The sequence below is a fragment of the Nycticebus coucang genome, chromosome 3 (assembly GCF_027406575.1).
Source record: "Nycticebus coucang isolate mNycCou1 chromosome 3, mNycCou1.pri, whole genome shotgun sequence".
In the NCBI taxonomy this organism is placed as follows: domain Eukaryota; kingdom Metazoa; phylum Chordata; class Mammalia; order Primates; family Lorisidae; genus Nycticebus; species Nycticebus coucang.
The window spans coordinates 23,253,722-23,267,195 of NC_069782.1; the positions used below are offsets into that span (position 1 = coordinate 23,253,722).

The 13,474-nt window shown below is 43.2% G+C and overlaps 1 protein-coding gene across 19 annotated transcripts in view; it reads left to right on the forward strand.

Moving 5' to 3' along the window:
- Positions 1 to 13,474, forward strand: part of ANKS1B (ankyrin repeat and sterile alpha motif domain containing 1B) — a 1,177,049-nt gene that overhangs the window by 1,136,966 nt on the left and 26,609 nt on the right. For all 19 annotated transcript variants that reach the window (XM_053582560.1, XM_053582555.1, XM_053582557.1 and 16 more), the window contains one exon: positions 5,592 to 5,729. In XM_053582560.1, the coding sequence (XP_053438535.1) occupies positions 5,592 to 5,729 (138 nt within the window). The remainder of the gene's footprint in view (positions 1 to 5,591; positions 5,730 to 13,474) is intronic.

The window sequence follows — 13,474 nt, forward strand, 5'->3', positions numbered from 1 at the left end:
GTTAATGGGTGCAAAAATATGGTTAGCTAGAATGAACAATATTTGATGGTAAAACAAAGCAACTATAATCAACAATAAGTTAGGGTATACTTTAAAATAACTAAATGAGTGGAATTGTTATGTTCCTAACATAGTGAAATGCTAAGTGCCTGTGGTAATAGATACCCCAGTTATCCTGATTGGATTAATTCACATTGAATGCCTGTATCAAAGCATCACACGTACCCTCTAAAGATAGACAAATATTATGTACCCATAATAAATAATTTAAAATTAAAAGTCTCTTAAAATATAAAATTAAACCAAAAGAAAAGAATCCAAGGTCTTCTGTTTTAGAAAAATAAATAAGTAAATTTCAAGCCAGGCTTTAGCACTTGAATCTTTTTTTTCCCTAACCTAGAGCAACTGTCTCTACCTCCATTTCCACTTGAAAAACTTGAATAGCAATATTATTTGCAGAGGATGGGTTTAACACTCACTTAGATGAACAATCTTAGCAAACTCAGATTCTGACAATATCAAAACAAGTTATATTTGCCCTGAGAAGTTCTCGCAGTCTAAAGGCTGTCTTTCCATGATGCTGGTGGTATGACTAGATGTGTTGGTACTAACAGCATCCTCTGTGACCCCCTCTTCCCAGTCAGGAAGTGGGGGGAGAGCTTTCTTAGCTCTGTTGGATTTTGCTCAGCGACCCCTGGAGGGGTGTAGACATTGAAGCTTTTGTACCCCCAGGAGACACTCATGTCCCAGTCGCCAAGAATTAGATGAGTTATCCCTGGGCCTCCACTCGCCAATGACTACTCTTCGGAGGCATCAGTGCAGAAAGATATGCAAGAGACAGTTCTGTGTAAATGAAGACGCTAAATAAAGAAGGCCAGCGTGTCATTCAAGTCCTCACAGCATAGTTCTGGGCGTATTTTCAGAATCTAGAGGGCAAAGGCAAAATGCCTGTGTTTAGTGTCAACAGCAGCCAACCCCTTCATGACTGTTTGGCAATGGACTTTTTCAGGAATTGGAGATATTAACTTCAACTGCCTGTACAGAGTCCCCATCTCAGTGACCTGCAAAGTAGCTAGCTGATCTCCCCCATTGTGGCAGTGGATAGGGAAAGAGTGGGTGACTCGGGGCAATAGTCTAGTAGTTTCTGAATGGGAGCCGAGGAGTCAGGTTCTATTAAGAAGGGCAGAAGGAGGAAGTAGCGGGAGACTGCCTTGGTGGTGCTGGTCCATAGAGACTGAGAAACACCAGCCAGGGCAGGAGGACTGGCTTCAGAAGCCGTGGAGTATCTGTCAAGCTGCGGTGTGAAGGAACCCACTTGGATATGCTCTATGTCTGCTACCTTGTTCTAGAGCAAGGCCCACAGCAGGAAAGGAGCCTGCTCAGACACCTGGCTTCCAGCAGTGTCCACAATGCTGTCTTATCTGCCATTTTATTCTAGAGCAAAACCCCCAGCAAGAAAGGAGCAGACTGATCAAAATGCTGATCTTCCCAGCTGGGCAGAGTTGTCTTGGTGGGGCACTGTGATTCCAGGTGAAGGACTTGTGAAATGCAAGCACATTTAATGGTCTTGCCATCTCAGGTGCTGGCGGCCACTAAGCCTGCAATCAGGCACGACGACAAGGCACATCTTACTGTTTGTATTCTGTCTCCGTTATACTTTATTCTTCAGTGGTGCTTCCTAACCTTACATCCCTTTACCCCCAGCCTGCTCATATTGGGGGGTGTTGCGTCTGCGCTGGGCAGCTGTGGGCCTCAGAGCTGCCCCACACAGCCCCTTGGTCATGAAGAAGGACTCAGACTTAATTTCCTCTCTCCCTAACCTAATGCTTTTGCTTTTTCTGTTACTGCAAAGCGACCTTCCAGGAATTAGTTTAAAGTACGATGGATAATTAATAGCGTGTTAATTACTCTTCCCTTTCTTTAGCCCCATTAAGTTATGTGAAAGATGAACCCTCTATTGAAGCATTTCTTTCCTCTGATTCCAATAAACAAATGGCTCTGCCCAAGTTCCCGGGAAAGGATAAGGGCCTAGGTATAAACTCATAAAGGTATCTATTGCCTAGCAATTTAGAAACGAGTTGAATCACTAATCCCGATTTAAGAAGGAAGAAATAGAAAGGGGTCAGAATTTAAAATGGAACTTTCAATGGATTTAGTGCTGAAGTTTTTCAGATAAATCACATCAGCTTCCTACAGATCCAAAGCCCACTGGCAGCTCCAGGAGGGAGCTCAGGCCAGACGATCTGGATCCACAGGGCATTCCAGGAGGTGACTCGATTCCCACCTGGATCCACAGGGCCTTCCAGGAGGTGACGCAGCATCAGGGCACATTTTTCCTTCTTGCTTTGACTTCCCCCTCAGTCTGCCGTCTGGCTACATTAGAAACAACGCAGTGTGAGGGCTTGTTTTCTGCTTTTCTTGGTTTTTTTGGGTGGGTGAGGAATGCCCACCTCAAACACACCTTATGCTATTTTACGCACAAAATAATATGGAACATTTGCCTAAACAAGTGCCCATATTTTTTAGAGGATATACTTCTCCTTGTAAGAAGCTCAGAGTCAAAGGGAGACCCCATTAAACCCGTGTGCTGTTCTCCTCAGCCTCAGATGCCCTGTGGGTGCCTCTAGTTAGTCCTCAGTCTATTCCAGGGACCCCTCTCTGCAGTCTCTCTCCTTCAGGAAAAACTAAACCAAAAGAAAAGAATTTGAGAGGAGGAGGTGCAGGGATTGCCACTTCATTATCACACACCCTTCTTAGAGCCACCATGTTAATTAGCTGGACCAAGCAATTCTGTTCTCCACTTGCCAGCCAGACACCTCTTTAGCTGTTTCTCACCATGATCAAGGTCAACAGACAGACAAAACAAATCTGTCCCTGTTGAAGGGTACTAAGTGGCCAAACTATTCCAAAGAAGAGGCAAGGCTTGCTGTGCCACCCTCCAATTCTTATCTTGAGCTTTTTACACAGCTCTGGTCTCCTTAGAACATGCTCAGCAATGGAGGCTGATGAAAATCTGAGGAGTCCAATTTTAAATGAGGTACACCACCTGTACCCCATGAGGATGTCACCTTTTAGTTTGTGGCTGAGCCTCTAACTCGGTTGAATGACAGGACTGGAATGAATGTATTCCTCTGGGCCTTCTTGCGGGGATTCCAATTGCCACTTCCTTCCCAAGGAGGAAGCTGGCTCCAGTCTCCACCCAGCCTACAGCAGTAAAATCCCTGGCCTAGGGATTCTACCTTCTCATCCCACAGATAGAGAAGTGACTTTACCATTCCACACAGGTAGATGTTGCTGATGGTGGCAGCATTTCAATACTGAGATCCCAAGTCTTTACCACACCCAGCACCTGTGCTGTATCATGAAGTTCTGTTCAAAAATACTTCCCTACCCAGGCCACCAATGTGAATTGCAGTGCATATTTTTAAGTGCCAGTTAGGATGATTAAACTTAGCGGTTATTCTTACCTGAATGTAGGATGTTTTATTAGCTTGCATTGCTCCTAGATTAGACCATGGGAACAGAGGAATAAAGGTTTCTTCAGCTATTGGGGTGGGAGGAAAAGGCTGATCTTAGAACATGGAGCATCACAGAGGTCAGGCTTCAGTGGGCAGCTAAAACACAGCCCTGGGCTCCTGGGGACTAGACAAGAGGGGGCTTCCGAAAAGCTGGAGGAGAGTCAGGAAAGACAGAGGAGGAGAGATCTCCGAAGAGACACTACCTGCTTTACAGTTTTGCCCGGGGCCAAGATGCTGCCACACACCATTGAAAACCATGGAGTGATGTTCTGTGAATTGGCAAGATTCAGGGAACTCAGTGCCATAAAAACCACAGGGCACTTCTCACTGTAACTCTTTCCCAAGAAGTTGAGCTACCTTGTGCTGGCAAAAGATCTCAAGCACACAAAATTCCAACCGAGATAGAAGTTGGTGCTAATGCTCTGTTTCCTGTGAGAGTATGTCCCGGACAGGTGAGACCAAATTCACACACACGTCTCAGGGTAACGGCAGCCCCCAATCAAAGTGATGGCCAAGGCTCTTCGCATCTAACATTGCACCTGTAAAGACTCTGTAGATCTTCTCATTTCAACATTCACTTTAAGATTCATTCCTAATTGAGTTTTCTACTGGAGGAAGAGGATCATGACCTTCTGTTTTGAAAGCATATCTTGCGACAGAGTGGTACTTGTTTGGGAGATTCCAATTGCAACTTGAGTTATTTTTGACAGGGAGCTGCATGTAATGTTGCCTTCAGGGCTGCCCAAAAAATGTCTTGATTTCGTTTTCTTTTATGTGTTAATTCTATAATTGCCTCCCAACCACTCAGCTTGCTAGAGTGAAGGACATGAAGTACTTGCTGGGGGTTCTGGCATGGAAAGATGTTTTGTGAGCATTTTTAGACATTGATGGGTGTACCCAGAACACTATATTGCCAACAGGTTATTTAAGACTGCACAATTAAAAAGTAATTAGGGCAGCAAAAGTATCCAGGGTTTCAGATCCGTGACAACTGCAAAAAACATAAATGGGATAGCATAAGATGAAAAAATATATATATATTGCACTATCATGTGATTTTTTTTTCTCTGTAAATATATCTATGTATCAAAAGAAGTTGCTAGCAGAGTTTGCAGCTGAGAGGCTCCGTGGTTACTTCCTGCTTCAGGACAATGGTATTTAAACCTCTCCTTCCCACTGTGCAGCAGGCAGGGCAGAGGTTACAAAGAGATGCTGGAGAGGAAAAACTGCCATCTCTCAAACCAGTGAGACAGAGGTGGAGGTGAAGGACATTGTAATGGTCTCAAAGAGCCTGAGCTCTGCAGTCAAACAGTCCCAAATGCAATCCCAGCTCCACCACATGTCCTGTGTAAAGCACTTGACCCCTGAGTATCAACTTCCTCGCCTGCCTGATAATGATGGTAACAACCATATCACCTCCTAATTATAGTTGGTGGATTTGGTTAGGAAAGGGAATCATTCCCACAGGGCTCTGAGCCATGCAGGATGTCCAAAGCCTGAATACCACAGCCTGGTGTTGCCCTACACCTTGGCCTCTATGGACTCTTTGAGAGGTGGACCTTGAGGCTTCCACCTGCCTGCTTCCTTCCCCACCTGCCTTTGCTATGGGGTGGGGGGGTAAAGGCAGGGCACAGGAACCCCAGGCACACACAAGGGCTCGGGACTTGGACAGCCTGGGGGGGGGTGGGACAGGTGATTCTTTGCAGACGGAATTAGCCGGAGGCAGGGCTGTGTGTCTACAGGAGGACGTGGGGAATGAGACACGTAACATGCTTATAATTACTATTTTTTTTTAAAGTGTCTGCCACCCAGACTGCTTCCATGCACAGCACCTGGTGAGAACCACTGCTCCAGGATATGACTATTTTAGGTTGTTTTTAATTAAATGAAAATAATTCTTCCAGACCTGGCATACATCTGCCTACAAATAGTGCAGTGGATCACTTGGAATGTTGCTGGTCTAGAATGTTCTGGAAAGAAGGAAAACAACTTCTCCCCAGGTTGCTTATCTCACTTCTCAAATATGCTGATTTGCAAAGGGAAAAAAATGGTCATTGGTGTCATTTCTTCCAGAACATAATTGCCGAGCATGAAATTCGTAATATCTCCTGTGCTGCCCAGGACCCAGAAGACCTGTCCACGTTTGCTTATATTACAAAAGATTTGAAGTCCAATCACCACTACTGTCATGTGTTTACGGCCTTCGATGTGGTGAGTACCTACCCTCTCTAGACAGATTAACTGTTTCCCAAAATAGGCCTGGATTGTATTGGAAGTGCAAGTTGTAATTTGACATACTGGTTTAGCTTGTTTACTGAGCATGATGTACGAAGTGCATTTGCTTGCTAGGAGTGCCATAACAAAACACCATAGACTGGGGGGCTTAAACAACAGAAATTCATTGTCTCACAGTTCTGGAGGCCAGAAGTTCAAGACCAAGGGGACAGTAGGTTTGGTTTCTCCTGAGGCCTCTCTCCCAGGCTTGCAGACTGCAGCCTTCTCACTAAGTGCTCACTTGGTCTTGCCTCTATGTGTAAATGTCTGCCTCCAAATTTCCTCTTCTCATCAGGATACCCATCAGATTGGATTAGGGCTCACCCTGACACCCTCATTTTATGATAATTTACCTCGTTAAAGACATTCTATTCAAATACCGCTGTATTCTGGGTCAATTCAACTCATGACACCAAGTATAAAATGTTTTGGCAGACAACTTTTCTGTCATTTTTCAGTTTTTTTCCTCTTCCATTCACCTTAGAACTCTACCCCTATCTGGAATCTGAACTGTAATTACTCTTTTACTAACTTAGCTTTTCAGATTTGAGAAATTCCTTTCTTCCCTTGGTACCAAAATACAGTAAAAGTCATCCAACCTCCTTCCTCTGGTAGCAATGTTGGTTTCTCTAGTGATACTAGAGCATAATAGGTGTGTAGTTTTTGCAACTTTTTTTTTTAATTTATTTTTTTATTGTTGGGGATTCATTGAAGGTACAATAAGCCAGGTTACCCTGATTGCATTTGTTAGGTAAAGTCCCTCTTGCAATCATGTCTTGCCCCCAGAAGGTGTGGCACACACCAAGGCCCCACCCCCCTCCCTCCTTCCCTCTATATTGAATACTAATCAGTTTAGAAACCTACGAATAATAATTGGTAACTTCCAATCTTTGTCCCATATCCTCATTTAGCACTTAGTCCTATAATGATGGCCTATGGTGTTACCCCACTTCTATCTGTGTTTCTCATTAAGCCTGAAAAATAGCTCATATATTACAAACTCAGAAAATGAAAACAGTCTAAGAAAAACCATAGATGTCCCTTTAAGATAGATACACGCTCAAGATGGTACAAATTGTTTGAGAATATTTCTAATGTGGTACATCAATAATTTATAATCAGAAGAATTTGAAAATGCCATTTTCATTAGATTATTCTGCTCTGCTCACTGGGCTTGAAATATGCATATTAAAGAATTAGGAAGCACCTGTATTATGTTCTTGAGAGGCCAGTCCTGGTTCAATGTCATGGGTAGAAGACTACCTGAAGCAATCTTCTCCAGTTCTGACCAACAGCCATGGACCAAGGCCAGCCACAATCCAAAATTCAGTCTCTCTAGGTCTGTGAGTCAGGCTCACACTCAGCATATTTGCATAACGCTGCAGGTAGCTCACCCATTTTGATTCGGGAAGATTGAAACAACAAAGGAAAGTCCATGGGCCTTTTGAAACTTTCTTCTATTGGCCGGGCGCAGTGGCCATTCCTGTATTCCTAGCACTCTGGGAGGCCAACGCGGGTGGATTGCCTGAGCTCAAGAGTTCGAGACCAGCCTGATTTAGAGCAAGAGCTCATCTCTGTTAAAAATAAAATAGGAAAACAAGCCAGACATCATGACGAGCACTCTGCTACTTGGGGGGCTGAGGCAGGCGGATCACTTGAGCCCAGGAGTTTGAGGTTGCTGTGAGCTATGACACCATGGCTGCTACCCAGGGCTACTCTGTCTCAAAAAAAAAAAAAAAATTCCTCCTGTTTGGAGAGGTGTGAGGAGAACAGTGTAAAAGTAGTTATGTGGGTAACAGTAAGGAATGCAAGCAAAACCCTTCGAGGCTGCTCTAAATATCTCTGAATATGTTTATTTGCACGGGTTCAAGTGTAGATTAAGACCTATTTCATTCAGGGTTAACAAGAATGTGCCACGTTGGGTTTATCGTGCCCTCAATCTAACTTGCTGTTCTTGTGAAGTTCAAGTGTTTCCCTAATCAGCCAACTGTTACTTTACCCATATATAGTTTGGTTTGCGGGAAACACCTTCCTCCAGGGGGGTCAGACTGGTGTTGTAGGAAGAAGAGGCGGACCCAAGTTCATAACCAAAATCAGCCACCTCCTTAACTCCCTGATCGTATTTAGACAAGTTGTGGGACTTTTCTGAGCCCCAATTGCCTTCGCTATAAAACAGAGGAGAGTTTCTACCTTACAGGTTTTCACCAGGAGTGAAGTGAAAGAACACCAGTGACAGGTGTTCACTGTTAGTTCCCGACCTCCCTCCTCTCACTCCTCACCTGCCAACATCAGTTGACAGCCTCATACTTTTTCTGCTAAAAAACATAAGATAGGTCTGTCAGAAGTGTATTTGCCATCCAAAGTCTTCCTACTGCTGGGCGGCGCCTGTGGCTCAAGGAGTAGGGCGCCGGTCCCATATGCCAGAGGTGGTAGGTTCAAACCTAGCCCCGGCCAAAAAAAAAAAAAAAGAATCAAACTCCAAAGTCTTCCTACTGCTATTGCAAAAGCATTGAAAAAGTGGAAGCTGTAAATAAAAATCAAAATAGAAACAATGGAAAGAAAACATGGACTCCGTACATTTCACTGCCTCCATATGGTGTTTGCATTGAACATCGGCATTAATATTCTGATGCTTTTCAGGATGAATTCCAGACTTTTCCTAAGGATTGCAGCATTTCTTTCAATATAATTCGTTTTTAAGGCAATATATAATTTGCCTTCCTAAGAGTTTTTTCTGTATGCAAACTAAAAATGATACCTGTGGACTCTCTGTCCCCAGGAGTGTGTGAGCATGTTTATTTGACACCAGAATATTGAGGTGAAATGTACAGGGAAAAATAGTCAACTGTTTAGTTTTATGCTGAACATGAAAATAATATACTTGGAAAACATGTGAAGAATTCCTTCAACTTTTTATCTTTGCATCCAGATGCTTGATTGCACGTAGGCATTCACTAGCTTAGGATTCTCATATCAGCTCTAAAGAGTTTTCATATTGGGTGATGCCTGTGGCTCAAAGGGGTAGGGCACTGGCCCCATATGCCAGAGGTAGCGGGTTCAAACCCAGCCCCAGCCAAAAACTGCAAAAAAAAAAAAAAGAATTTTCATATTACACAAATCCACCATTTTAATCCTCTATAGGTGAACACAGTTTGTCAAACTTCAAAAATAGTAACAAAGGCCAATCAGGAGACGTGAATGGAAATCAAAGTCCCTTGACCTGGGACTTTGAGCAACTATGAAATGCAACAAGCTTTGCTTGCTCTAAAAAAAAGTTTCTTTGAGCATGGATTTTGTATCTTTATGTAGGGCAGTTCTTGAAATCTTAAAGTTCTTTAGATGTGAACCTTTGTACCCTGGGCTGCCCCAAATGGCAAAAAGAAAAAAAAAAGTAACGAATATTTTATAATACCTCAAATGAATGTTTAACCTTTTACCCAATATGAGTATGTATACAGTTTTTTATTGCAAAGTTATAGCTTCTTTGACCTTACAGACATTTTGGGTGTCAGGTTCTGATGATGATATTATCATATAGCATGTTTTTATCTGCTGCTATCAAAAAAATTCAGCATTATCTAAGAAGGTTCCAGTTTATGAACAAATTTTTAAATTCAGAGCATTTTCCCATACAAATCCTATGGTCTGGGAAGGGAGGCCCAAATCCCCCCATAAAAGCTAGAATGTTCAAAATCATTCTACTTATTCTGGATATATTTGAAGCATTTCTTCTTTTTCCATTGTCTATAAGATTTGGCATGATCTATTTTTTGAAATTATCTTTTATTTTTATTTATAAATATTAGTTGTCTATTCTTTGATACTTTGGGGAAAAAAATAATATGAAGTAGTTAATTGATGACACCATACTGAACCTCAGAGTCAAAGCATTCTATAATAGACATACTCTTATTTGGCAATGTGAAAGTTACTTTCTTTGCATTACTATTATTATTATTGCTTAATGCTTTGTTGCAGCGGTTGTCTGATTTCTTTTCCGAATGTATTTGTCTTGTCCGTTCTTTGCGAGGTTTTTGTTTCTGGTCCCTATCTTAAACATTGTTATTGTTGTTAAATTTTAAGCCTTTTTAGTTTTGTGAAGGCAAAAAGTGGAAGCCTAATGAACACATGTATATGTGACAATTAAAAAAAAAAAAAGCTAGAATGTGAGTTCACATAGCTCACATAGCCTGGGACATTGCCAGACCGGAATATGCCCAGATGTAAGGAGGGGCAGAGTGTTCGGGGCCTCCCAAGCTGGCTTTTCTTTCTTTTTTTTTTTTTTTTTGCAGTTTTTGGCCAGGGCTGGGTTTGAACCCGCCACCTCCGGCATATGGGGCTGGTGCCCTACTCCTTTGAGCCACAGAGGCCACCCTGGCTTTTCTTTTTTTAAAGAGCTCCTGACAGGGTGGCTTTCTGCAGAACACATTTTGGGAAACGTTACATTTGATGATCTCTAAGCCTGATTCCATTGCTTAGAAACTTTGATAAATTCAGCTTGCAGTGTTTCTAGTTTTAGGTGACAGATAGATAAAAATAAAAAGAATAGAGCCAAATGGAATTAGGGTTGTCAAGAAAAAAACCGGTAATTCTCCAGAAGTAAGCACAAGCTTGCTCTGTATTCTGGAGTCTCTACTCTGGTTGTAATGAGAGCTGATTCCCATTCACATCTCTAACTTGCTAGGCCTGGAGCACATCTCACCCACTGTAGAACAGAAGGTTTCCCAAACTCCACCTTCTGGCCAGTGAAAATGTGGGGGAAGAGTCAGCCTGAGTAGAAAAGAAGAATGTGTCAGAGGACAGGAGTGGTAAGGGTTAAAAACAAATTGAGATTTTTCTCTCCTCCATTCTGATCTCAAACAAGCAGAAGGAATTCTGCACAGATGGGACTGCGGGAGGGGAATGGATATTTCAGTGGCCACCAGATCCCAAGGCTGCAGTGACCTTCTTTAGAAGGCCGCTAGAGGTAAGAGGTAGATATAACCAAGGTAATGTGGAAAGTATTGTCTTCTATATTCTATTTGCTTGGCTATTCTAGATTTCTCAGTAATAGAGTTGACATGCGTAGATCAAAAAGATTTTGATGCAGGTCAGGCATGGTGGCTCATGCCTGTAATCCTAAGCACTCTAGGAGGCCGAGGAGGGTAGATCGCCTGAGCTCAGGAGTTTGAGACCCTATCTGTCTCTAAAAAAAAACTAGCCAGGCATGTGGTAGGTGCCTGTGGTCCCAGCTGCTTGGGAGGCTGAAGCAAGAGAATCACTTAAGCCCAAGAGTATGAGGTTGTTGTGAGCTGTGACGCCACAGCACTCTGAGGGTGAGAAAGTGAGACTCTGTCTCAAAAATAAAAAAAAATTTTTTGAAGCATTCTCTGTGGGAGTACCACATTTGCTTCAAAAATCTGGGAAGAGCCTCATTCATTAGTTAAATGTTGAAAGGCTTTGTTTTTGTTTTGGGTTTTGGGGGGAGAACTGGTTTGAGACAGTCTTCCTCTGCTGCCTTGGGTTTAATACAGTGGCATCATCAAACCTCACACCAACTTCAAACTCCTGAGCTCAAATGATCCTTCTGCCTCAACTTCCTGAGTAGCTGGGGCTACAATCACCCACCATAACACCCAGCTAGTTTTTCTTATTTTTAGCAGAGATGGGGGTCCTGCTCTTGCTCAGGTTGGTCTCGAACTCCTGAGCTCCTGCTTCAGCCTCCCAAAGTGCTAGGATTACAGGCATGAGCCACCACACATGGACTTTTGTTTTTTGTTTTCTTTTTAATAGCTTAAAAGCCATGACCTTGCTGCTAGACCCTTGCTAATTCTCACTTCTCTATAAGGAACATGTTTGCACTCTCCGATATTTTTAACCATGATCATTTTGCTCTTACTTGCAACTCCCTGATTGCGTAGTCTTCAGTGTGAAGCACACGGCGTGGCCGAGACTGGCTCAGGAATACGTAGGGGATGTGGATGACACAGTGCAGGGTGTACGGGACGTGGAGGAGAGGGAGCTGCCCCTTCCCTGTGTTTTCTTGGCGGAATGTGGGGCAGGAGAGAGTCTAAGCTGGAGAAACAGAAGTAACAGAACGCAGCAGATCATGGTCTGCCTACCACGTGATTGTGTCCCTTTGCGCTCTGCCACCAACATGCACCAAGCAAGCCAAACAGGAGGGAAGACAGACGCTGGAGTCGGCCCCAGTGTCACAGTCAGTGAGACCCACACCAGCTTCCGTCCAACCTGGGCTCTGCTGTGAGTTTGTGTCTTGGTTTTCTCATCCGTTTAATGAAATTTTAAATTCCTTTCTTAAACTCTTGAGATTATTTCCATGAAGGAATTTGAGGTTCCCAAAGAAAAAGTATTTGTGGCTCATGTTGCAGAGATTGTCCCACAAAATGGAGACAGTAAAGGTACCGGGGTGAGGGAGGGCCTTTGGTTGTTAATGTTAGTTCAACTCTGACGACGAAAAAGTATTGTGCGTGGAGGGGTGTTTCTCAGGTTAGGCCTGAAAACAGCCCTCAACCTATTGGATGGTGATCACTGTTGAAAATAAATAACAAAGTAAGAAAATGTTAAAGGAAAGCACAGAGAGCCCTTAGGAATGAACTGTGACTGTCTCTTTGGCTGATCTTCCACATACAAAGTATTGGAAGTTGCAGGGAGAGCAGAAGCTGGGCCTGGCCCTGTCCAGCCAGCTGAAACTCCCCATGTCGGCTGCCGGAGGATGGCAGACCCTGGGAGCAACAAGTGGCCTTGTTGGAAAAATTAAAAATAAAAAAAAGCGCTCTCAATCCTGTGGCCCTTCTACGCTGACTACCACCTCCTCCCCAAAACAGAATAGGTATGTTAAACGGCTGGGTTTAATTTACCCATATTTCCTCTTTGTTGGCATAAATCACTGAGAATTAACCAAACACAAAGTCAAAGGTGAGAGGATTTTCAGAGATTTAATAGTCTTTCTTTTTTTCTCTTATCCCTATTTTTGTTTTGTTTTGTTTTGTTTTTTGCAGCTTTTGGCCGGGGGCTGGGTTTGAACCCTCCACCTCCAGTATATGGGGCCAGTGCCCTACTCCTTTGAGCCACAGTCACCACCCTGTTTTGTTTTGGTTTTGAGGGATGTTGCTAATGCCTTAAAGTTAGAAGAAAGTAGACATTCTGAATTTTTTTCACTTCAATTGCTTTGTGCATTTACACCTCTGTCCATTATACCCGCCTCCTAAATAACTAATTGACCATCAAGTATCACGTTCAGGAATATTACCTATAGAATCAACCTGGTTTTGAATCCTAGATCAGAACTTCTTAGCTTCATAGTTTGGGTAAGAATGCTTGTAAGCTTCAGTGTCCTTATCTGTCAAATACAGATGATAATAGTACCCACCTCCGTTGCTGATCGTAACGATTAAGTGAGGTGACACTGTTCTGCACGTGGTGTTCAATACTGAATCTTAGCTGGGGATGGAGAGAGTGGTCACAGCAGTTATAGCGATGCTTCTATTCTTGTTGTTAGACCCTGTGTGAGCTTTACACACCAGTTTTTGGCTTATAATAATTGCTGGCTGGCCGGCTGTGGTGGCTCATTCCTATAATCCTAGCACTCTGGAAGGCTGAGGTGGGAGGATCCCTTGAGTTCAGGAGTTTGAGACCAGCCTGAGAAAAAGCAAGACCCAATCTCTAACTAAAAATAGAAAAAT